This window comes from Aspergillus brasiliensis (assembly GCF_001889945.1).
Source record: "Aspergillus brasiliensis CBS 101740 unplaced genomic scaffold ASPBRscaffold_8, whole genome shotgun sequence".
Lineage (NCBI taxonomy): Eukaryota > Fungi > Ascomycota > Eurotiomycetes > Eurotiales > Aspergillaceae > Aspergillus > Aspergillus brasiliensis.
The window spans coordinates 614717-639419 of NW_027137449.1; the positions used below are offsets into that span (position 1 = coordinate 614717).

The 24703-nt window shown below is 52.3% G+C and overlaps 9 protein-coding genes across 9 annotated transcripts; 4 read left to right on the forward strand and 5 right to left on the reverse strand.

Annotated features, from left to right (window-relative positions):
- Positions 1–269: 269 nt before the first annotated feature.
- On the reverse strand, positions 270–1021 carry ASPBRDRAFT_31385 (uncharacterized protein; the record flags this gene model as incomplete). Its single annotated transcript, XM_067622893.1, has 3 exons — positions 270–330; positions 382–632; positions 971–1021. 3 exons carry the CDS (start codon positions 1019–1021, stop codon positions 270–272), a joined length of 363 nt encoding a protein of 120 aa, XP_067477735.1.
- A 6186-nt stretch (positions 1022–7207) lies between these two features.
- On the forward strand, positions 7208–8454 carry ASPBRDRAFT_197196 (TFIIH/NER complex subunit TFB4; the record flags this gene model as incomplete). The annotated part of the gene is made up of 2 exons (XM_067621066.1): positions 7208–7253; positions 7361–8454. The coding sequence occupies 2 exons, from the start codon at positions 7208–7210 to the stop codon at positions 8452–8454; spliced, it is 1140 nt and encodes a 379-aa protein (XP_067477736.1).
- Positions 8455–8817: 363 nt separating this feature from the next.
- Positions 8818–10507, reverse strand: ASPBRDRAFT_128684 (threonine aspartase 1; the record flags this gene model as incomplete). Its single annotated transcript, XM_067618080.1, has 5 exons — positions 8818–8964; positions 9010–9119; positions 9171–10064; positions 10135–10334; positions 10401–10507. 5 exons carry the CDS (start codon positions 10505–10507, stop codon positions 8818–8820), a joined length of 1458 nt encoding a protein of 485 aa, XP_067477737.1.
- Positions 10508–11393: 886 nt separating this feature from the next.
- On the forward strand, positions 11394–13435 carry ASPBRDRAFT_44667 (actin-related protein 3). The gene is made up of 4 exons (XM_067625251.1): positions 11394–11729; positions 11801–11823; positions 11888–12249; positions 12316–13435. The coding sequence occupies exons 1-4, from the start codon at positions 11695–11697 to the stop codon at positions 13213–13215; spliced, it is 1320 nt and encodes a 439-aa protein (XP_067477738.1). The 5' UTR covers positions 11394–11694; the 3' UTR covers positions 13216–13435.
- Positions 13436–13776: 341 nt separating this feature from the next.
- ASPBRDRAFT_128180 (MDR family NADP-dependent oxidoreductase) lies at positions 13777–15067 on the forward strand (the record flags this gene model as incomplete). The annotated part of the gene is made up of 4 exons (XM_067618034.1): positions 13777–14103; positions 14170–14614; positions 14701–14867; positions 14930–15067. The coding sequence occupies 4 exons, from the start codon at positions 13777–13779 to the stop codon at positions 15065–15067; spliced, it is 1077 nt and encodes a 358-aa protein (XP_067477739.1).
- A 183-nt stretch (positions 15068–15250) lies between these two features.
- Positions 15251–16855, reverse strand: ASPBRDRAFT_197200 (tRNA (uracil(54)-C(5))-methyltransferase; the record flags this gene model as incomplete). Its single annotated transcript, XM_067621067.1, has 1 exon — positions 15251–16855. The coding sequence occupies one exon, from the start codon at positions 16853–16855 to the stop codon at positions 15251–15253; it is 1605 nt and encodes a 534-aa protein (XP_067477740.1).
- A 441-nt stretch (positions 16856–17296) lies between these two features.
- On the forward strand, positions 17297–18713 carry ASPBRDRAFT_56284 (mitochondrial 37S ribosomal protein uS5m; the record flags this gene model as incomplete). The annotated part of the gene is made up of 2 exons (XM_067627530.1): positions 17297–18335; positions 18394–18713. The coding sequence occupies 2 exons, from the start codon at positions 17297–17299 to the stop codon at positions 18711–18713; spliced, it is 1359 nt and encodes a 452-aa protein (XP_067477741.1).
- Positions 18714–19287: 574 nt separating this feature from the next.
- ASPBRDRAFT_106294 (DASH complex subunit DAD3 family protein) lies at positions 19288–19716 on the reverse strand (the record flags this gene model as incomplete). The annotated part of the gene is made up of 2 exons (XM_067616579.1): positions 19288–19428; positions 19624–19716. Coding segments are annotated over 2 exons (234 nt in total), but the record flags the coding sequence as incomplete, so codon positions are not given.
- An 872-nt stretch (positions 19717–20588) lies between these two features.
- ASPBRDRAFT_197203 (putative serine/threonine protein kinase (Nrc-2)) lies at positions 20589–22717 on the reverse strand (the record flags this gene model as incomplete). The annotated part of the gene is made up of 5 exons (XM_067621068.1): positions 20589–20934; positions 20984–21365; positions 21418–21543; positions 21591–21764; positions 21820–22717. 5 exons carry the CDS (start codon positions 22715–22717, stop codon positions 20589–20591), a joined length of 1926 nt encoding a protein of 641 aa, XP_067477743.1.
- Positions 22718–24703: the final 1986 nt, after the last annotated feature.

A 24703-nucleotide genomic window follows, 5' to 3' on the forward strand; every position in this document is an offset into this window, starting at 1 on the left:
TATGATTCCTTTTGGGTGATCTGGGTCTGATTGTGATAGCGGTTGTTTCGATTTGCGATTCATGGGCTGGGGCCTTTTCACGTTCGATGTTGTTTTTACTGAAGATTTCCTTGAGGCGTTGGTAGTTTATTTGCCCGGTGTTTTTCATCTTGCTCTCTCTTATGTCACATTGTGATCGATGTCGAATTTGTCTATAAATCTGGATTGTTTCTGAGCGTGGGATTGGTGTCCGGGTCATTGTCGACAAGAATTTCAAGCGATATGGGAATTCACCATAGACCTGGTTGATTATGGTCCGGGGGGTTGCGACGGACAGGATGGTAGCCGTGTCTGATTTTTACCCAAGTGATTGTCTACTAGTTCTAGCTGAATGATACTCACGATGTAATGCGCGGTTTTTTGAGGGTATCACATCCATCCTCGGGACACGAGTGTGCCGTTCGGAAACGACCGGATCCTTTGTCTCTGCAGTCAGCCTTGATAGGAATCGGTGGTTGTTGGGATGGTGTCGCACTGGCCTCGACGCCAAAGCATGCTACCTTGGAGCGGGGCTCACCATCATAGGATCCATGTCCCGTGTAGATGCTTATTATGTTATAGTTGGAATTTGGGTGTTCCTGGATTATCTCGGACTTCAGGAATGAATATTCATTGCAGTCTATTAGAGAATGTTTGGGATGCCGCTGATAGCCGAGAACGTCGATATGGTACTAAAGAAGCTACGAGACGATGTCCATGATACCTGGTGGAATATCCATGGACTTGAATCATGGCTGACACTAGCCCTTCAGCTAATGTTTAGTGGTATGTAGTTAGTCTTGCTAGTCTACACAACAAGCAGGGGATCCGTTATGGAGGGGAAGGGAAGAACAAGTGACAGATGATAAGCTTTCCCGCTGGTCGATCGTTGCGAAGTGAGCTGAATGGATGAGTGGATCAGTGAGATGATCAATCAACAAGTGATAGTTACATCGGAGGGGATGGCGTCGGAGGTGGATGGCCAGATTGGCAGATAGTACATTGTTTGCTTCCCACCTAATTCAGAGTAGTCATAGGTAAACACATTAACTAAATAACCTAGTAATATACTCCGTAGTTACTTTCATTATATACGAAACCTGATCAATCACTGCCATCCCCCAAAAGACTATTAACCCTCCGAAGGGTGGTCACGATACTAGTAATGATATCGGAGGAAGGAGAAACAAATTCAGGAACGCATCAAGTACTCTTTACTAATTAGTCGGAGTTTCAAGAACTGAACTTCACCGACAACTTGAGGAGGGAGCATGTGACGTGCATCGAGGTCGAATTCCCACTTCTTTCCATCCATTCCACGCAGGCCAAGTTTCCACTCTCATCCCCGTACCTCCTTCATTCCGCGATGCTGAATGGTTATTTGCTTTCCTTTCGTCTTGCCCAGCCTTGAAGTTTCCCCCACACAATGTGGCCCCTCCCCCCTTTCGTCCCTTTCCCCTCCCCCTTCCAGCCCATCATCTTCCTGCGCCCCCCAAAACTCCAAGAGAAAGCGGTGTTGGGAAGAGCGAGACGGAGAGGGTGGTGATGATGATGATCATGAGCCCTCTTCCCCTTCCCTCCACTGGGCGAATAATATCTCACGATCTTGAAATGATTGGATCCTTTCAGCCCTTAGGAGTGGGTGGCGGGTCACCCGGCTATATATAGGGTGGGGATGCTTTTGCTGATACTAACCTCACTCTGACGGGATTGTTACAGAGTTAACTAGTATCCAGTTACTGAACTGCTAGTAACCAGTTTCAGAGTTGGATGGAGATGAAAGAAGCATCTTTGCAAGATCCGGTCCTTTCCTAGTGGTGATCCGTTGATCCAGTTACTCGTTGCTCCTTACTCGTGCAGTGAAAGGGATTAGCTTCCCTCTACCGGTGGTCTCACCCAAAGAAAAAAAATAATCATCTTCCAGATTGCCCCCATTATTGCATCCAATCTATTTACCGCCATTTGAGCTCTCAGATTGGCACAACATCCCGTGCCTTGCAAACTCGAATTTTGCATTGCTTCATCCGGTGGTTCGAACCTCGAACCGCTCATCCGCCCAGCGCCCGCGGGCAAATCAGAGCGCGTCCGCCGGGCAGCAGATCCAGCATCCGGCCATTAATGGCCAACAGTCTGGACAAAGTCGAGGTGAGTCGCCTGGACTGCCTCTTACGTCGCCAAGTGGAGTTGGATTAGAAGTATCTATCTGGTGGTTAGTCACGATGGAGACCGTCTTAAGTCTAACTAACTAGCGAAATTCGCTAGCACCGCCTTAGACTTAAGAACTATTTGGCCTCGGCCCTTTGCTCGCCCCTCTGATTCCCTCTCTTCTTCTGCTGCTTGCTTGTTGGGGTGCAGCCGGAATTGCTGGACCTTCTCGAAGCTACAAAATCCGACCCTTTGAGCACGTGCTGATAGGTTCCGTCGGTTGGCCTCCTTTATCGGGATTCGCCAGACTATCAAAGTAGTATATGAATTGCGCTTTTCTTTCATCCTTCCTCTGAACCACACTAATTCCTTCGCCTTATTTGGCTTCTCCTCTTCTTTTTCTTCTTTAATACCTTCCTCTCCGAGCCACGGCTTGTCCCTGAACTCGCCCCGATTCCTCAGGTTTTCCACCTCCCAGATCTCAGCTATCTCCTCTACCGTTCTCCATGTCTTCGCAATAGAACTGACACATGGCGCTGTTCTCCTTCAAGCTTCACCTGTCCTTTTCCTTTTGTCTTCCCCGGATCTATCCGTCCGATAATATTTGATCTACGTGGCATCGCTACTGTTGGGTTCGTGGGTTAAAGTCTGTCTGGCCTGAATCTCACTGAAGCGAGAAAGTCGTGGCATTTAGATTCCAGATTTATATATTTCCCTCTCAGAGTCTCTTCCTATTGGTTACTCTCCTACAAACCGCTCGATACAATTTGCATACAATTTCGTCAAGATGAAGTTCGGACGCAATCTACCCCGGAACATGGTCCCCGAGTGGAGCTCTTCCTATATCAGGTACAAGGCCCTGAAGAAGCTCATTAAGGCTGCGGCGGACAATGTGAAGGCTGGCGAGGAGGCGGACCTTGCTGGTGAGTCGTTTTTCTGATGATTGCGTCGTTCTCATTGCAATGCAATTTCCCTAACCCTTGTCGCATAGGTTTCTTCTACTCCCTCGATCGAAATCTCGAGGATGTCGATTACTTTTACAACAAGAAGTACGCCGATTTCTCCCGCCGTCTGAAGTTGCTGGAGGACAGATATGGACAGTCTTTGGATGGTGGTCAGCGATTGGATTCCGAGGACGTCGAAGACCTGCTGGCTGCCTTGCTGGAACTGCGGGGCCAGCTGCGTAAATTGCAGTGGTACGGCGAGGTCAACCGTCGAGGATTTATTAAGATCACCAAGAAGCTCGACAAGAAGGTTGGCGCTCAAGCGCAGCAGAAATATCTGGAGACCAAGGTCGACCCGGCGCCGTTCGCGTCGAACACCCGGGTGACTGACGCGTTGAAGAAGATCAATGATCGTTTGTCCATCCTGGGTGAGCAGAAGATCAACGACGATGCGAGCTCCACGCGCTCCTCTTTGTCGTTGAAAAAGGGCCCCGCACGCCCGAACCTAAACTTGCCTACGAGCATGCTTCTGACCGTCGATGAGGCGCTGCGCAAGGATGATACCCATGTTCTGCTGGAGTTAATCGAAACCCTGAAAGCGGCGGCAGATGAGTCGGGAGAAGATGTATACCCTAAGGTCCTGAACAGCCTTCTTCAACGGTCCATCTACTACCGTTCCACCAGCTGCATTTCCGTCCTTCTGGGTCGCATGGACTCTCTGGACGAAGAGGATGATATCAACAGGCGCAATTGTATTCATCGCCTGGTGATCTCGATTGGCCGGGCGCAATCTACCACAGACTCGGAGCAGTCTGCGTCCATGGTCCTAGACTTCCCATTGGAAACGTCCAACTACATCACTCCCGCTGCCCTGCCGACCCTTCAGCCTCCTCGCCCAGTCGTGATGGAGGCGGACCACCCCAGTCACCTGGATCGATCCGATCCCTCTGTGTCGCTTCTGCAACATCTCTTGGATCAGCTCCAGCCCAATCAACGAGGTGCTCTCATCGCCAAGGACATTGCTGGACGCACCCCGCTACACTATGCGGCGCAGTATGGATTCAAGGTTGTCTGCGAAGTCATCATCGAGCATTTGCAGGCATGGGACTTGTTTGATGTCACCGAGGGCATCGATAGTCCGCGCTGGCAGGACAATGATGGCTGGGCTCCGTTGCATCTGAGTGTTGTCGGGGGTCATCCGTTGACGACCCGTGCTCTTCTCGAGGCAGAGAATTGGCATGGTGCCAACAAGGACAAGGCGAAGATCCGCAAGCAAGTCTCACGGTCCAGCGCAGTGCTTGCCTTGGCCACCAAGGCCAACTTTGTGGACATTGTAAGGCTGTTGGTCGAGGCCGGCGTGGATATCAACTATCAGGACGAACAAGGCGAAACTGCGCTTCATGTCGCAGCCCGGTTCGGCCATGATAAATGCGCCAAGATCCTGCTGGATGGCAACAGCGAACAAAAGGCGGATACGGAGCTTGCGGAAAACACATACTCCTGGACTCCTTTGTTTATCGCTTGTGTTGATGGAGCGCTGGGTGTAGTCGAGTTGCTCATCGAGGCCGGTGCCAATTTGGAGAGATGCGACTCCTCTGGCTGGACCGCGAAGGAGCACGCATCTCTGAGAGGTCACCTTGACATCGCTCGGTGTCTTGCAAAGGTCACTTCCCCGCCGGATATTAGTGAAGCGGAGCCAGTGATCCCTGTGCCCGCCGTGGCCTCTGAACCGCCCTCTCCTCCCCTGTCGTCGCTTGTCGAGAGAAGGTCAAACGGCACTCCTGCCGCGAGCGCTCTCCGGAACGCAGAGCCTATCAAGACCTTTGGACACCGGTATCTTACTGATGAGTCCATGATCTTGGTTAGCTTGGGAACCATGGATATGCGGGCGCATACGGCAGCAGTCAACCTTGACCGTATCCCGATGGAGAATGCGCATTCCACGCAACTGGACACTGCTCTGTCTCTGGTGGTCTCTGCCAGCGGAGCTCACGGAGAGCCGGAAGTGATCGATCTCCCTGTCCAGGAGAACATCTCCACCGAACCCATTGTCTTCCATGCCGCCGACGCGACGAAAGTGAGACTCCTTTTCGATCTAATCCCAACGTACGCTGGCTCGAAAGACAAGGTCGTCGGGCGTGGTGTCGCCTTGCTGTCCAGCATCAAGCCATCGGTGGGATCGCACCGTATCAACCTTAAGGGGGACTCCACAGTCCCCATCGTGGCTGCCGACACCCTTGAGGTCATTGGTTCGGTGACCTTCAACTTTCTCATCATTACGCCTTTTAAGCATCCCAACATGACGGTTACGGGAGAACAGACCTACTGGAGGAGTATGAGCTCCACGATGGTGATCGGACATCGTGGTTTGGGCAAAAACATGGCCAGTCGGAACTCGTTGCAGCTGGGCGAGAATACTGTCCAGTCGTTCATCGCTGCCGCGAACCTGGGCGCTTCCTACGTGGAGTTTGATGTGCAGCTCACGAAGGATCATGTTCCTGTCATTTACCATGATTTCCTCGTCAGCGAGACGGGTATCGACGCGCCCGTCCACACCCTCACCTTAGAGCAATTCCTCCAGTTGGGCGACAAGGGTCCGATTCGCAGGCCGGGATCCCCAATCCCGGGTACGGACGGCCTTGGAGAGGGGATGGCCTCCTTCCGTCAGCGGTCGATGTCCGTAGGCGGTTCTGAGTATGACCCTACCGAACTCAACGAGAAGATCAAGCATACCCGTGATTTCAAGAAGAAGGGCTTCAAGGGCAACAGCCGCGGCAACCACATCCAGGCCCCATTTGCCACGTTGGCGGAGTTATTCCAGAAGCTGCCCAAGTCGGTAGGATTCAATATCGAACTTAGTGAGTACCTCTTCCTATGAAAGAACAGTTACACGACGATCTGACCTAGATCGCCAGAATATCCTATGCTCCATGAGAGCGAGGAAGAGGAGATGGACACGTATGCGGTGGAGCTGAATTCCTTCGTGGACACGGTTCTTACCAAGGTCTACGACATGGGTCAGGGCCGTAACATGATCTTCTCCAGCTTCAACCCGGATATTTGCCTGCTGCTCTCGTTCAAGCAGCCGTCCATTCCGGTCCTCTTCTTGACGGACTCTGGTGCTTCGCCTGTTGGCGATATTCGTGCCAGCAGCTTGCAGGAAGCGATTCGTTTCGCGTCCCGCTGGAACCTGCTGGGCGTTGTCTCGCAGGCCGAAGCGCTAGTGCTTTGCCCGCGTTTGGTCCGGGTCGTGAAGGAGTCTGGTCTGGTCTGTGTGTCGTATGGCGCCATCAACAACGACCCAGAGAGTGTTAAGGTATGTTGTCCCCTAACAGTTGTGTCTTCAATCTAGTACTGACTATTTACGCAGCTCCAAGTGGCGGAGGGTATTGACGCTGTCATCGTGGACTCGGTTCTCGCCATTCGTAAAGGTCTCACAGAACACCAGGGCAAGGGCGACACGCCAGGCGTCTCGCCGCAGCCTAGTCCCCTGGCCAAAGCGACGTCTGGTTCTCTGAAGGAGTCACTCAACATTCCCGTGTTGAACCAAACGGAGCAGAAAGATGACCATCTACATGTGAAGCCGGAGGCCATTACATCTAACCCTCGATAAATAGCGCGTTATTTAGACTATCTGCTAGGCTTTGGAAGATATAGTTGAATGCATTCCGGTTATTAGTTGGATAATTACCTTGCACCTATGTTTGAAAATGTAGGCTCGTATCTCGGCTGCAACGTTGTATCGGTGCATTCCGCAGTATAGATCACGTGCGCCGGAGATCTTCCAGCTCCGTGCGGCGTCCGAAGTAATCGCAACTCTACAAAAATTCTCGATCGGTCATTTTCAACTCACCGGCTATCGAACGCAGCTTCCTCACTTATTTTAAGTTTGCAGCTTGTCCAGCAGAGCTCCTCCGAGCTTATATTCATAACCACACAACCACCACGCGGACACGAAGCTCTCGGACCGCCGCCGCACCGCATACTTCTCCGAGCTCACCTCCACTCGACAATGTATACGCCCTAGACACCAGCAGCTTCAGATTTTCTTCTAATTCGACTTACGTGCCTCAATCTCCTACACTAAACACGTACACAAAATGAATACCATCGACGCAACAGAACACTATGAAACCAGCGCCCACGGTACGTTCACCCACCACATACAACCCCATCACCATCACCATCCCCCTCCGCCGATCCCGATACCAATATCAATATCAACCTTTAAACTAACAAGAAACCAAATATAGACCGCCCACCCTCCCTCCTAACCGTCATAATCGACACCAACCCACACGCCTGGGCACTCCTAAACCCCTCCCTGCCCCTCTCTACCGCCATCGCCAACATCCTCGTCTTCATCAACGCCCACCTAGCATGCAACTACGCCAACGAAGTAGCCGTAGTATCCTCACACACCGAGAAAGCAACATGGCTATACCCGGTTGAACAAAGCACAAGCACAGGCACAACGCTAGACGCCGACGGCGACATCTCCATGCCACCTCAACAAGCACAAGCACCCTCAACCATCAACAACAACAAATACCGTCCCTTCCGCATCGTCGAAGAACAAGTCTCCTCGCACCTCCACAACCTAATGACGCAAACCACACCACAAACCCTCCAATCGACCACCTCAACCATGATGGCCGGCGCATTAACCCTCGCTCTAAGCCACATCAACCGCCGCACATTAGCATGGAATGAAGCGCACGGCGGAGACATCGACACTACTAATCCCAATGACCCTTCATCAACCTCTACATCCACATCAAATACCAAAGGAGGAGCAAGCGCAGAATCGACCCTCCAATCGCGCATCCTCATTCTCTCCGTCTCAAGCTCCACGGGCTCAGCGCATCAATACATCCCGATTATGAATGCCATCTTCGCTTGCCAAAGGCTACATATCCCCATCGATGTGTGTAAAGTGTCAGGTGATGCGGTGTTCCTGCAACAGGCGTCGGACGCGACGAAGGGTGTGTACATGGCGTTGGATGAGCCGAAGGGATTACTGCAGTACTTGATGATGGCGTTTCTACCGGATCAGAGGAGTAGACGGCATTTGGTGCTGCCTACGCGCGTGGATGTGGATTTTCGGGCGGCGTGTTTTTGTCATCGGAGGGTTGTGGATGTTGGGTTCGTGTGTTCGATTTGTTTGAGTATCTTTTGTGAGCCGTTGGGGGATGGCGTGTGTTTGACTTGTGGGAGTCGGTTGGATGTTAGTGATTATGGGGCGAAGCCGGCGGTGGTGGCCAGGAAGAAGAAGAAGAAGAAGGTCAAGGGGAATGGGGTGTCTGCGGCGGGGACGCCTACTCCTACGCCAACGCCAGGGCCGTGAGCGTCTTTGGTGGAAATGACTACGTGGGAAAGAGGGATTTGCCTACATACTGGCTACGGGATGGATGGACGGGAATTGCCAATGCATACTTGTTTATTCGGTATCTTCGGCTCGAAATAAGCAAACGACTACTCGTCCCTGTATCCATACTCAGGACCCGTGCGGCCTCGCTTTAAACTGGATGTACGCTGACACTTGACAACCAAACGGACGGGGCGTGGCCGGCACTGCACTCGATCATTCTGTCGGCGAACGTCATCGACCCGGAAACAAGCGCTGGAACGCTGACGAAGGTCAGGATTGCACATAGTACAGAAGACGCCGGATAGCCTCTATTTAGACAGGACCTTGGGTCTGATAATGTCAGCTTAGTTTGATCTGTACATTAGTCAACATCAAATACCTTTTGGCTCTGCAGGCGCGGCCACCCTGGGCAATGCTGCCGCCCCCGCCATTGCGAGACATGACACACACAGGCTTCTTATCTACGCTACTCATGGATGCAAGGGCCTGACGTAGATTAGTATTGACCTGATATGATGCGGAGCTTCTTACAAAAGAGTCTGTATTGTGGGCGAAGTGGAGGAACACTCCGTCGACCGTCTTCTTGACCGAAAGGATGCCAATGGCGCCATTACAGATGCTGCCCTTGACGCCCGGATGTCCTAGCATAGCTATTAGCTTGTAAGTTTCGAATGTAGATGGGTGATTAGTACCCATGAAATCGTCGGCAATAACCGCTCTCATGGCCTCCTCTTCGGTGACCTCTTCGAAGCCGCCCTCTTTACGTTTTCGATGGCTATGGTAAATGCGTGACGCGCAAGTGCTGGCGGCCATGGTCGTTGCAATGTGCTCCCCGGTTCCCGAAGTAATAGTCGCAACGCAGGCCGCCTCTGAATCGTTAGGATCCACGGGGATGACCGCAGTCCCGATACCGACAAGCGCGGCAGGGCCAATCCGCCCGCGATGCTTCATCCCAATGCCTCCGGAAGAGGAGCCTGCTGCGATATTTCCTTGACTGTCTATAGCTATTGCGCCGACGGTATCGTTGACTCGGTCGATGTCCATTGCGTCGACGCTATGGGGAGCTTCCGCATGAGACGAGCTATCGTGAGCAGCGGACCGCGCACCATCGGTTTGCTTGCCGTCATTGACCCTGGGCGAAATGGAGGGCGATAAGTGCGAACCTGCTGGTGGCGTAATAACATTGAATTGGCGACCAAGTCGTGGGTCTGCAGTGGGTGTGCTCTTCGTACTTTGAGTGCCTCCCCCAATCACCGGGGCTGGTCCTGGGCTCGACGCCGCAGAGAGCAGCTGGGCTGGATTCACCGTGGAGGGTCGGCGAAAGTGCAATCTCTGGCGGTCATGTTCTCCAGACTGCTTTCTCTCCCGGAGGGTAGCAGCTTCCAGATCCCTCCTCCAATGAGTCCACCTTTCTCGTGCCGACGGAGCTACTAGGGCATCAGGGGGCAGCACCACCAACCCGTGTTCGTAGGCGAAATCCGTGGCACCCTGTCCCACCAGGAAGTTTGGAGGTACTCGTGACAGCGAGAGCGGCTTGGAAGAAGCGTCAAGGATGACCCGTGCAAGGGAGATGGGATTCTTGACCTCTACACCAGGTCGTTAGCGCTGAATAGTTGACCCTAGAGATCAATTTGGGAATAGAACTGAGTTACTCACGACCGACAGCACCCACCGCACCACTGCGTCCTAGATGATTCACAACAGTAGCATCGCACTCGACAGTACCTTCCAGGTTGAGGTTGCTACCGTAGCCTGCGTTAGTCATTTCGCTATCCTCTAGCATCATGATGGCGATCTCCACAGCGTCGACGGCCGATCCACCGTTCTTCAGCATCGACATTGCTACTCTCGCCGCTCTGCTCATCGTTAGCTCGATTCAGACCTGAGCCTGCAAAGGTGTAAACTGGGCTTGTAGAACTCACTTCTCACAGGTCTCCAAATGCGCTTTCTCATTGTGCGGAGCGTGAAAGCCCGCCCCTGCATGGACGAAGATGGCAGAGATATCTCCGCCTGCTCTTGAGCGATTCATTTTGGAATTCAGTTGCAGCACTCTGAGGCTAGCTGAGAAACGCAACCTTGTAAAGCACTGGAGAAGACGACGCAGTCTGGGAGCCCGTGAGTGCTTCAGGGCGGGAGGCCCGGGCAACTCACTCCTTGAGGAACTCTCCGTGGTTCTGGTAAATTCCGACTTGCAGGTTTGGTTTGGAATCGCAGCAGGGATGAAGAGGGTAGAAGAGAGCAGAAGAGGGGACGAAGAGAGGATGAAAAGGAGAAGCAGGTAGACTCGTCAACACACGAAAGAAAAAAAATTGAGTGTTCACAGGAAGACGCGGGTCTCTTGCTCTCACCTAGCTGGCGGGACGATTGGTGATTCTCTTGAGATCAGGCAGCGTATTGTCGTGAACGAAGTCGCGAAAAGGTGATATCACGGTTAAGGATAGGTTTGATATAGTAAAAATGATCACCTAGGATGTCGAGCGGGAGAGGAAGGAGGGAAGTTAGGATAGGAATCAGGTAGTGGGGATGATCAAGCGAAGCTATTTTAAGGATATTGTAGGTATTAATGGTATAGAAGAAGGGGGATGGTGAAGCCCAAACAATTGGATGGGATCATTGGATCAAGTTCCTTCCTCAACAACTGCATTGGAGGTAGTTTCCTGAGGAGTGGTTACTTATTTCATGAACATCACAAAGATGGTCTGTCTACACTTCAGCTTCAAGAAGAGAAGCAATTCACCACCCAATGGAAGGAGTCACATGAGATGTACACTACAGGAACTAGGATACTCCCTGACAATGCATTGCTGGTAAATATTTTCACCCAAAGGAGTGATATTTAATCCATTTGAAGGTAAATATCAACTGTGTATTGTGGATGCAGTGGGTGTACCATACCAAACGTGACGTCGTTACCCGTAAAGTATGGGGCAGCCGCAGTTCTTAGGCAGGGAATCCAGGCATTCCAACCGCCTGCACGGAGAGAGCGAACTTACTTGCTGCCCGCCTCCATCTCCATCTCCGTCCCTTAACCCCCCCCTCTTCCCCTCCAATCGTCTTCCTCGTGCTAATCCTCGCCCATCCTTCCTGGCGGAGACCTTGGATGATTGCGCTCTCATCCCTTCGATCCCGTTCAATCGTCTAATTCCTCTCTTCCCATCTCCTTCTTTGCCCGGCCAGTGATCAGGGGAAGTGTGCGTGTGCTCCACATCATCAGTCATGGCCTCCCAGACTCCGGCCGTTGTCATGGACAAGTATGCATTTCACCATCCCCAGATCACACTGTACTTGAGCGCTCACTAACTTGTTCGTTCTCTCTGCTCAGCGGTACCGGCTATTCCAAGCTTGGTAGGACTCCTGATGGCTTCCACGTGGAGCTCCGCCTCCAAGCTCCAGGCTGACAAGTCTCCAGGTTTCGCCGGTAACGATTCACCCTCTTTCGTCTTTCCCACCGCCATTGCGACTAAAGCTGGTGCCGGAGGCGCTGGCTCCTCCGCTGCCGGTAGACCTCCTGTTGCGAACAAACCGTCTTTCCTAGCTAGCGGTGGTGGGGCAGGCTCCCATCTGTCCGCGAAGCGTGGTACAGAGGACTTGGACTTCTTCATTGGCGATGAAGCTCTGGCAGCGGCCAACGGGCCCGGCTATGCGATCAACTACCCGATTCGCCACGGTCAGATTGAGAACTGGGATCACATGGAGCGGTTCTGGTCGAATTCCATCTTCAAGTACTTGCGCGTCGAGCCGGAGGACCACTACTTCCTCCTTACTGAGCCGGTAAGACCGAGCTCGTTCCAATTGCGCTTCAACGGATGAGATGCTGACCGAAGATGGTGGAAATAGCCCTTGAACCCCCCCGAGAACCGTGAGAACACCGCCGAGATCATGTTCGAGTCTTTCAACTGTGCCGGTCTGTACATTGCCGTCCAGGCTGTGTTGGCCCTGGCTGCCTCGTGGACCTCCTCGAAAGTGACCGACCGCTCCCTCACTGGAACCGTCATTGATTCCGGTGATGGTGTTACACACGTTATTCCTGTCGCCGAAGGCTACGTCATCGGATCATCGATCAAGAGTATACCCATTGCCGGTCGTGATATCACCTACTTTGTCCAGAGCTTGCTCCGTGACCGCGGTGAGCCGGATAGCAGTCTGAAGACGGCCGAGAAAGTCAAGGAGGAGTACTGCTACGTGTGCCCCGATATTGTCAAGGAATTCGCCCGCTACGACCGTGAGCCAGACCGCCTCCTTAAGCACACTGTGACTTCGCCCAACGGCCGGACCGTGAGCATCGATGTGGGCTACGAACGGTTCCTGGCGCCGGAGATCTTCTTCAACCCCGAGATCTATTCATCGGACTTCCTGACTCCCCTGCCGAATGTCGTCGATGGCGTGATCCAGTCTTCCCCTATCGATGTGAGAAGGGGTCTTTACAAGAACATCGTGTTGTCCGGTGGATCTACGCTGTACAAGGACTTTGGACGGCGTCTCCAGCGTGACATTCGTCATTTGGTGGATGCACGCATTCGGGCCTCGGAGGCGCGCAGCGGAGGCGCCAGAAGTGGTGGACTGGACGTGGCGGTTGTGACACACAAGAGACAGCGCCATGGACCGTGGTTCGGAGGTAGCTTGCTGGGACAGACGCCGGAGTTCCGCAGCTACTGCCACACTAAGGCGGAGTACGACGAGATTGGTCCCAGTATTGTGCGCCGCTTTGCGCTGCTGGGAGGACCTGGCAGTTCGTAAGCATGTGGTTCTGTTTATAGCTTAACTTGATTATGCTCCTGCTCCTGCCAATATCTTCGGTGATAGTAAATAGATAACGGTTGTCTTGTTTGTCTGATGCGCTGATGTTTGTATATACTAAATGTATGGTTACGCGTCTGCTATAGGTCTCTGATTGCATCGTAGACTACTAGTATCTCGTACACCTCGGAGATGAATACCGCTACTTCAGGAATCAAGGAAATATTCAGTGTATTTCTAAGCATTTCTTGAGTACCAGCATTTCTAAGCAGAAGCTGGAAGTAAGCACCAGTACCACACTACTACGTAGTATCATTATCACACCATTCACCATCCAGCGATCCCTGTCAACTGCAGCATAGACCTACTCTAAACCGACTAGACGCCGCACCATACAATCCCCCGCCTACTAGATCGGCGCATCGCACGTAGTTAGTAGTTCTATATCTAAAGGTACAAATAGTACCCAGTTCCCCCCATCACCACCCTCAATTCCAATTCCTAAACCAATCCACCCTTTCCATACCTTTGAAAGATACTCCTCAAATACAAAGAATCAAAATGTACCCCAACACCTCCCTCATCCTCACCAACATCCCCACGGGCCTCCCAACCCCAAACAAAGACCTCACCCCCCTCCCCCGCCCCCTCGACATCACCACTCCACCCTCACAGCCACACACTCTCCTCACCAAACTCCTCTACGCCAGCCTGGACCCCTACATGCGCGGCCGCATGCGCCCGGCAACCACCAAATCCTATAGTCCCCCGTACGCCCTGAACGAGCCCATCACGGCCTACGCCGTCGCGCAAGTGGTGCACTCGACGCACGCAGCCTTCACAAAGGGCGAGATCATCTATGCACGTCTCCCGATCCAGGAATATAGCGTTCTCTCCATTTCCCCTACTTCCACCACATCCAGCGAAGCTAGTGGCGAAGCCTGGACACTGGAGAACCGCTTCGACGGGGCACCCAGCCCTGTGCACAAAATCCCCACCCCACTACCAGCTGGCATTGAGCTCTCGCAGTATGTAGGGATCTTGGGAATGACGGGGTTGACTGCGTACGCGGGACTGTTTGAGATCGGGCAGCCCAAGGCGGGAGAGACGGTGTTTGTGAGTAGTGCTGCGGGTGCGGTGGGGAGTATTGTTGGGCAGTTGGCCAAGAGGGTTGGGTGTAGGGTGATTGGGAGTGCTGGGGGGGAGAGGAAAAGGAGGTATGTGATTGAGGAGTTGGGGTTTGATGAGTGTTTTGATTATAAGGTGGAGGGGGCGAGGGAGGCGTTGGCGAGGTTGGTTGGTGGTGAGGGTGGAACCGGGGTGGATGTGTATTTTGAGAATGTCGGTGGGGAGCAACTGGATGCTGTGTTGGAGGTTATGAATAATTGGGGGAGGATTGGTAAGTCGTTCTCTTTCAGTTCATTTTTCGTTCTTTGGTTTTCATATGAGGAGGTGAGAGGCGATTGCTGACTGATGGCATTGTAGTGGCTTGTGGTATGGTCTCGCAGTATAATCTGAAGCCGGAGGAAAAGTATGGGGTTAAGAACCTGTATGCGATTGTCACGAAGAGATTGCGCATGCGTGGATTCATTGTCGGAGATGCGGATATAGGGCCCAAGTATATCAAGGAGAGGGATGAGAAGGTTACTCAGGTAAGACCTGTTGTTTATCTTTATCTTCCTGCATGGAAGGGTGATGGCTGACGAGTGTGTAGTGGTTGCAAGAGGGCAGTATCCAGGCCAAGGAGGATATCACGGTTGGCATTGAGAATGGTGCCGAGGCACTTGTGGCTATGCTGCGCGGAGATAACTTGGGCAAGGCTGTTTTGAAGGTTGCGGATCCTGATCTGTGAGTAGACTGGGCTCAGTTGAAAGTCATGTAGCAGGTTATTAGAAGAACCGGCATGATAGGATAGCGGAGTATAGATGAAGAATAAGTTGCAAGAAGCTGCAATGGTATTTGCTCATTGATGTATATACGCGAATCTATCAGTCATGCTTCCTTTTTGAACCACCAACGCCATCACATCATAAATCTAGGCAGACGCCTCGGGTATACTCGTCTTGTTCAGAATAGCCACTCCCTCAACATGTCCCGTCTGCGGGAAGAAGTCGAAGCCCCGGATGCTCTCGATCTCGTACCGGATCTTCTTCTCCGCATCGCCTTGCACCATGACAGCCACGTCGCGCGCCTGCGTGTGCACGTTGCAGCTGACGTAGACCACCCGGCGCGGTCCGTAGGCCAGCAGCTGCCGAAGGAAGTCGTCGCTGCACCCCTTGCGCGGGGGGTCAATCACCAGCAGAGTCTGATCAGGAGGGTAAGGGACGTCCTTGAACAGTGTGGCTGCGTCGGCGGCGGCGAAACCGGTGTTGGGTAGCTTGTTATCGCGAGCATTGTCCCGCGCCGAGGCGATGGAGTCGCCAGCGACGTCGACGCCCAGACTGGACTTGAATAGCGGGGAGAGGGTGATAGTGAAGAGACCAGAGCCAGAGTAGGCATCCAGGAGGTATTTGATGGGTTTGGCATCTTGGTCGTTGTTCGGGGGCATGGCGTGTTGGCGGATGAACTCGGTGAAACCAGAGAGGATGGAGTTGTTGTTCTGGAAGAATGCGCCGGCTTTGTTGGTGAAGACGTAGTCGTCGACATACTCAATGCTAGTGGCGTTCGAGTCGGTCACGCAGCGCTTCTCTTCAATGTAGGTGTCCTTTTCAACGCGGATGACATCGCCGGAGTCCTGTCCGGGCTTGTTAATGGGCGCAGGAACGTTCTCGCTGTCTTGCTCTTTCGGCACACGTGTGGTGGATTCGCGCATGAGAAGAGTGGCACCCTTGGTGTACTTGCCAATGGTCTCGGCCACACGCTTGCGCTCGCTCTTCAATCCCTGTCGGACAATGTCGGTGCCCAACGGGCAGTCTTCGATATCTAAATCCATGCGGCGGTTCTTGAACGTGAAGCCAATCGGGGGCACCTCCTTGTGCGGCTCGCGGGGTCCCTTACCCCTCCTCTTGTTTCCGCCAGGAGCTGCAAAGTGCGGCGTGAGCTTCGTCCGGTAGCCGTACTGCAACGGAGATGGGAATGTGTCGTCAACGGCAGGAATCAGTTCTGGAATCAAGCCAGAAAAGTTGGCGTAGGCCTTCTCCACGATGCGCTTCTTATGCGCGAGCTGGTCTTCATAGGACATCATCTGCAGCTGACATCCGGAGCACCGACCGAAATACTGACAACCAATGCCGGCATCGTTGCGCTTAGGGCCAGGCTCAATGACTTTGATGAAGTCCGTCATGCTGTAGGACAGAGAGGGGAAGTGCCGCACCACCTTGACCAGAACCTTGTCGCCCGGGACTGTGAAGGGGACAACGTAGACATGATCCTGGTTCTCAGACAATGCTAGACCATCGCCAGTTGAAGAAACATCGGCGACCTGGACTTCAATTTCGGTGAAAGGCTCGGGAAGGGTGGGTTGCGGGGGCGTGGAAGCGTCTTCGGTCTCGAGCTCGGTTTCGGGCTTGTGTCTGCGGAGAAGCTGATCAATATCGGCCTGGAGGACCTCGTCGAAGCCACTGCTCTTGTTATCGCGGGGAGCCTTGACTCTCTTGCGCCGCTTTGCGACGGTGTCGGGCTTCTTGGGGGAATTCTGCATGGTGGGAGGATTGAAGGCTAATTGCGCATTGCGCGGGCAAGCAGATTGATGGAAGAGGGCCAACCGTGGGACCTGTCGAGGGACGCTGGTTGGAAGTTTTCGAAAAGTATATGATCGCAGGGACCGCAGGGCAAACATATATGAATCCCGAACCAATTTATACGGGATATGGAGGGATTGAGAAAGGTGAAGTGGGAGGAAGAAAAGAAAGTTGGGGAAATGGAGGAAAAGGAAAAAGTGAGTGAGCAGGAAAAGGCGGGCGGGGATTGGCTGGAATTGACCCGCTGAGAATTTCACTCGAACTTCAATGTCCTTCCCTTCGCCGTCTTGAACTTCCCCGTCACTCACCTCTTTTATATCCCCCCTCCCCTTCTCCACCACCCCGGATTATCTGCTCTCAAGTGGCCTCTGCTGGCCAGAGAGCTCTCCTTCCGCTCCATCATGAGTCTCGCACGTCCGGCCCGATGCCTCTTCTGCAGCTTCTCGCGTGCGGCCTCCGTCGGCCCTCGCGTGCCTAGTCGCCAGTTCCACCTGTCGTCGATACAGCTCTCCGATCGGAAACCGAAGGTCCCTGAGGTCAACAAGGCCCCCGAGGGAAAGACTCTGGATGAAATCTACCGGGAAGTGAAGCTCGACGACTTCAAGCACTACACCGAGGAGGAGAAGGCCGCCCTCCGGGAGGAATACTCGCCCGAACAGATTGCCGCCATTGAGGCCGGCGAGAAGGCCATTGACCCCAAAGACCTGGCTGAACAGTTCCGTCTTCGTCGGGATCCCATGAGATTGAAGTATCTCGATGATTTCTCGGTCATTGAACCCGGCGTCGACAAGCACGTTCGCGCCCCTAAGTCCAACTCCGACTACAACGCGACATTCAAGACCGAGGATGATTTCATGGAAGACTTTTCCCGCTTCTTCGCCGAATCATCGGAGGATCCCCAGCCGGCAGATTTCGTACGATTCCTTGAGACCACCCGGGTGACCCACGGCAAGGAGGAGAACGAGCTCAACGGACACAGCGCGCTCGTACCGAACCTCTTGAACGAGGGAGAAACCTTGGAACATATGGGCGACGAGACGGTGGCGAGGCCGCAGTACCGGACAAGAACTGGAGAGCTCACGTATGTGAACCCCGACGAACCAAACGAGGCGGAAAAGAGACTGTTCCAGGTCACGGGCTACGGTAGAGATTACCTCAAGTCTCTGTACATCAAGGACCTCGTTATTCGCCGTGTCAGCAACCAGACTCGACTGGGTAAGGTCCCGAGTATGTCCGTCGTCACGGTCGCCGGTAACCAGAACGGCCTTATGGGAATTGGTATCGCCAAGTCCGATGAAATTGTCGATGCCTGCCAACAAGCTCGCGCTCGGGCTGTCAAGAACATGCAACCTGTGCCGCGCTACGAGAAGCGGACCATCTTCGGTGATGTCGAGGGCAAGTCCGGAGCTGTGGAGTTGAAGTTGATGCACCGTCCCCCAGGTACGCTATTTTGAAACATGCCATGTTATTCTGATGCTAATGATCGATGTTTCCACAGGTTTCGGTCTCCGCTGCCAGCACCTGATTTTCGAAATGTGCCGCGCCGCCGGTATCCACGATATCGCTGCCCGGGTCAACCGCTCCAGAAACCCCATGAACACCGTCAAGGCTGCGTACGAGGCGCTCATGAGCCAGCGCAACCCCGAGGATATTGCCCGTGCCCGGGGTAAGAAGATGGTCGATGTACGGGGAGTGTACTACTCTGGAAAGGGCATCCAACAAGACCTGTATGCTCGCCCAATTCGTGAGCGGGAAATCCGTGAGCGGTCGGCTCGTGAGAAGGAAGAGCGGAGAGAGAGGAAAGAGAGACGAGCTTGAGGTTGTGGATATTATTCCCATTTGAAAGATATCACTGCAGCAGACATGTTGTTTTGCGTCATGGGCGGTGTATATAATGTTTTCCTTTTCCTCTTTTTCTTATTCTGTTCGATCTTGTATTCTCAGTCTAAACATGTATTTGTATCTACCAGCATCAATCCCAAGATAAAGCAATATTCACAATTGAATAACTTTAGACACATAAAAAGACATAAATAGGGGTATATCACATCTATCAAACACCACCCATGAACCAAGCCGAATCAAGCCAAACCATAACAATATCATATCCACCCAACCCCAATTCCCAACTTAGTAAAACCATACCATGCCATGCAATGCATCATAACCCATCCCCATTCCCATCCGCATAAGCCATGAAAAGCAATTAATACCTCCCGAAACTCTCCCCCTCCGCTCCATACCCCCCATACCCACCATACCCCTCCTCATGCCCATGCCCATACGCCATCCCCTCACCCCCCTGCTGCTGCATCATCATCTCCGAATATCCATCCCCCTCCTGCTGCATCTGCATCTCCTGCTGCTGCTGTTGTTCCTCACTCTCATTGAAAATCTGCTGCTGGAGAACAATACTATACACGCTCGCCTTGAGCAGCGTACAGACCGTAGCGGTTTGACGTTCCAGACCGCGGAGACCGTCTAGGGTGAGTGTTGTGGGGTTTTCGGCGAGATGGGAGAGTTTGGTTGATAACTGTATTCATATCCATATCATTAATATATTACTTTTAGGGTAGGGAAGAGGAAGAAAGGAGGGAAGGGGGAGTCGGAGTCGTGATCTCTGCTTATAGTAAAGTCAAGTGTGGTTGTGTTTGTGTTTGTAGGGTTTGGATGGGATGTGTTCGAGTGGATTGATAGACTGAGTGAGATGAGGAGGTAGAAAGCGCACCTTGTTCACATTCCCTAGCAGCCGAGCATACTCATCTAGGACTTCTTGTTCGAGGGAGCTGACGAGGGGGTTTGTGGTGCGGAGGAGCGGATTGTTGGGGGTTTCTGTCGCGGAGGGGGAGGGGTCTTCGTTGTGGATGGCGTCATGGTCGTGGGGTGGAGAGGACATTTTGATGGTCTTCTTATTCCTTCCGTGTACTTCTTTCTGGTTGTGGGTGTTTTTGTGTACTCGTTCAGTTGGTGGGTTGGTTGGTGTATGTTGTTGGAGGTAGGTGTTTGGTTCTGGTTTGGTTTGTTTGGGTCGCGGCGGATGGAATTCCGCCGTGTCTCAAAGCAACTACTATGTTTTTGAGAAGGGAACATACTACGGAACCTTGGAGTACATGCTGCTGACCAACAAGTCTAGAAAATACATATAAATTCATAAACGTAATCATGTCCATAAGGCACCGGGCCTGTCCCATCGGACATCCAAGCATCAATAAGTCGCCCACAAATACAGAATAAAGAACAGAAGCATCCCCCGACCAAAAACCAGTCCCTGTGTCAGTAGGTCAATTCCATGTTGACCCCCTTCACACTCCGCTGTTTTTGCTCAAAAGATCTGTTTGCTAAGGTACAACCGAAATCGCTAACGCCGTCTGCTGCAAGAACTGTGATAGAAACAAAGAACGGTCAAACTGTTACATCGCTGCCGCATCAAACCATAAATAGTGACAGTCGAATATTAGCCCATGCATGAGGGGGCGCGGTCATTGGATATCAGCATATATCGATAACCACCCTGTGTATAAGAAAAAGAAAATCAAACTCCCAAGGTCAAACATCCGATACTCCAGGTAATAGCTGTAAGATGGCGAACTCCGTGTAGAGATCTTTCATGCATCATAGTCGTAAAATAATCCTCTAGCAAATCGAGGTATGCTCGGGCGGGCAGAATGCGTTGGTGCTGCACGATCGGGCCATTCACATGTCCCCGTCGTGGTGAAGGGTGACGCTGTTGAACTCCTCGAACGGATCCGCTATCTCGCCATTTGGTGTCGCAAGACCCGAATCCATCGGTACACCCTTCATCTTGGTCGTGCTGGGTCCACCAATGTCGACACTCGCGCTCTCCTTAACATTGCGGAAGTTGAGAGTATCCGTGCCACGGCTCTGGTGAGGAATCATTGGCGGCTTCATATGCCGGATAAGCGCCCACTGCGTCTGCCGGAAGAAGGGATGGGTCTTGACGTCCGAGGCGCCAGCTCGAGCTCCGAGACGCTTAGTCTCATCCTTGATGAGCAGTTTACGAATTAAGGATTTGCAGAGGCTGCGAATGTTAGCAAATAATTCGATGAAGCACGATTGAAAGAGCTTACTTTGAAACTTGCTGGGCCGCTGCGTGCTCGGGGAATTGCACCTCATCTCGCAGGATGTTGCCGAAAGTAGCATTCCTGTTCTTGCCTTTGAACGGCGTCGTGCCGTACAGCATCTCGTAGATTAGGATACCAAGCGTCCACCAGTCAACGGCGCTAGTATGTCCGCAGCCCTTGATGACCTCGGGTGCGATGTACTCTTCCGTACCGACAAACGAGTTGGTTCTGAAATCAGCAATGCACGACTTGGTGTCAATCGTCGGTAGAGACGTCGTGGAGTTGCCACTCCGCGCCGGGATCATTGTAGGTGCACCGCCCGGTCCGGATTGCTTTGAGAGATCAAAGTCAGAGAGCATGATGTGGCCAGACTGGTGAAGGAGAATGTCTGAAACAAAATGTTAGTACCAGTCAACACCTGTGGCTATTACAATACATACTCTCTGGTTTCAGATCACGGTAGATGAAACCCATGAGGTGGAGGTATTCCAGAGCAGCAGTAACCTCTGCGGCATAGAATCGCGCAGCATCTTCGGAAATGCACTTTCCTGGGCGGGTTTGCAGAGCTAGAAGAATCAGCGACAGCCGGAACCCTAACAAACGTCTAACACACCTCTGAAAAATTCGCCACCACTGCAGTATTCCATGCACAGGTAGAGATAATCCTCGGACTGGAAGGAGTGGTAGAGTGTAACGATGAATGGATGGTTGCTGGTTGCGAGGATTTCCTGTTCGGCCAATGCCCGCTTAATCTTGTTCCGCTTGATCATCTCCTTCTTGCTCAGCACTAGTCAAGTCAGCACACTTCGCCAATCGACAAGGTCACAGATATAGAAACTCACCCTTCATAGCATAGAGCCGGCTTGACTTCTTCTCCCGGACAAGGTACACCTTGCCCACATCACCCTTTCCGATCAACTTGATCTTATCGAAGCTCCCCGGTCCTACCTCCACATTGCGCACCTTGATCGAATTGGAGCTATATGTCCTGCGGAAGGCAACCGAATCCCGAATCTGGCCGGGAGTGGGAATCTTACTATGGGGACCGATTTTCGGCACGGCAAGATTTACATCTTTATCGGATGCCACCTCCACTGTGGTAACCTGTGGATCATCAACCCCAGAGGCTTCCAGAAGTTCCTGTCCCGCCTCAGCCGTCTGAGGACGCTCATCAGACCCGCCACGGGCAAACAGACCCTGCGCATTCGGAGCAGAGGCAACACGACGAAGCTTACGAGCCAGCTCAACCTTGTTGGCTGTATTTGCTTGCTCAGCAGCAGAGACACCGTCCACTTGCAACTCGGGGGTATCGGGAGGGGACGACGGCACCGAGCCATCGTTCCGATGCTGCAGCGACGGCTGGCCCTGGTGGACAAAGTATGGATTGGCCGTTGCGGTTGGGGAAACGCCTTCGTCTAGTGGATTGCCTTCACTGGCAACGGTGGTTGAGCGATTTCGGCCGATAGTGGGAAGGAAGCGGGATTGTCTAAAGCCGGATTTGGCATCAGACTTTCCGGGCGGGGAGGTATTGCCATCGCGATCACGCGATTCACTGTTGTTGTGGTGGCTGGCATGGGAAGAATTGCTGCTGGAACTGTTGATGCGAAAGAAATTCTTGATCCTCGTGGGGAAGTGGCTCGAATCGTTGGAATGCTTTTTGGAGGCCAGGGAGAGACTGGGGAAGTTCCCGCGTTTCTCGTTCGTCACGGAGGACGCATTAGAGGCGAAAAGTTGTGTCATGCCGGTGACTGCCTGGATTGAATCCAGGAACGTGCCCAGGTAGTCCGGTTGAGGGTTTGGTGATAACGAACGGGGCAAGTAGTAGTAGGCGATGAATGATAATAATTGCGACGGGAGGAAGGGGCCCCAGTAACGGGCCAGAAGCCGCGGGGGAAATTGGTAGGCGGTGGTGCTAGTCGCACCAGAAACTTGGATTTAGAGGCACTTCCAGCCCGGGAACGATGGGGGTTTGGTTTGTGAATGGACAACACCTCGGCTACACCGCGGCGGGGGAATTAACGCAAGCGTTCGGCAGAGGTCGCAAAAGGAATCACAGGAGAAAGAACAAATTCTGAAGAATTGATCCCCGAACCTCAAGACGGGCTTCAGAGAAAGAACAGCAGGGGAACAGAGGAAGACAAAAGAAAGAGAAAGCGAAAGGGCCGGAGACGGAGTGGAGACGTGGAGGGAAAGTTGGAAATGGCACAGCCTGGGCTTAGTCACGCTGGTCGGCATGATACATCATACGCCTCCATACCGGGTTTAGTACGGTCACTAGTAAGTCCTGCTCACCGTCACTAACCATTCGCACTAAACTATTCAAGTAAATAGTAAGAAATACTAAACAGTAAAAGGGGAGCCGATAAAGCCCGATAGTTAGTTAAATGTCACTTATCACCGTAGTATCGGGTTGTCGTATCCATCTCACCCTCTCTAGTTATCAGCAATCAGCAATAATCTTTCTTTCAGTTTCAGCCCAGCCCAGATCATCCCCCCCATCCTTGATCGGTATGTAATAATCGGTATGCATATCCGATGTCACAGTATCAGTTACTCAGTATTAGATAGTAATTATCCGCCATTCAACTCATCCCTCAAATACCCAAGTCCCTCTTGTACTTAACTACTACTTGAACTAAGTATTCCCTAGGTCAACTAGTTATCTTAGATCCGATCGGCTCACCAAAGCCAGCTGAGCCCAGCGGTCTTTATCCGAAATGGCTCGGTGCCTTGCCAGTTGCCACCTTCTTGACTTGTTCGATGAAACTGAACTCTGTTAAACCCGCCCACGGATGACTCGCCATCCCATGGGCCTGCCAGTGCGTCTGATAGGACCATCAGGCACTCCGGCCCTTCTCCCCGAAACTTGCCTAGTAACTACTAACTTGCCTCTCCCGTGGGTCATTACAAAACATGGAAACGGTTCGGCTTTGCCTCATACTAAAGAAAAACACAGCCATCCATAGCTCATTGCTGCTGCGGCTGTTGTTGCTGTGCCTCTTTTTGTATTCCGTAAATAGTTATAATATAAATACTACTTGTTACATACTTGTAACTATACAATATTGTTATCTTACCTTCACCCTCACACTCACACATCTACAACACTCATACACTCATACACTCACACACCATACTGGTCACATTCAACTTTAGATACATACTGACTGTAAAGTGATAACTATATTTTCCCTAGCCAAACCCAAGAATACGAGATGCGACCTCACATCTTTTTGCGGGGTGTGGCGGAGGACCAACCAGTCAGGCGACGAATGTTGGATGTGGGGGAATCCATCATCCACGCAAGGGGAGCTCTGGCCTCCTCAACTACAGAGTAACGATCGACTCTCCAGCAATGAACTTGTCTTGGTCTGCACAAGTTGGGCGGAAGCCAGATTGTGCTAATTGCTACTGATCGATAGTGACTTCCTACCGTACTCATAACTAGAAACTGTCTTACCAGTGACTCAGTCCCGACTGCATCTTGTTGATTAGTTAACTAAGTACTATCCCCTGGTTTTTGGCTGCATCAGAACACTAGACTGCCCTTTCATCCCCCGACGACACTTTTGACAATATTTCCTAGCCATACCATACTAAAACAATTCCTCATGCTAAGATATACTCCAACCGTAAGGGCCCAACTCTGTAGGACGAGATGTTCCCTGCAATACATGTAATACAATGATGCCGTCCGGCCATATCTCCAACTGCTTGCCCCAATGC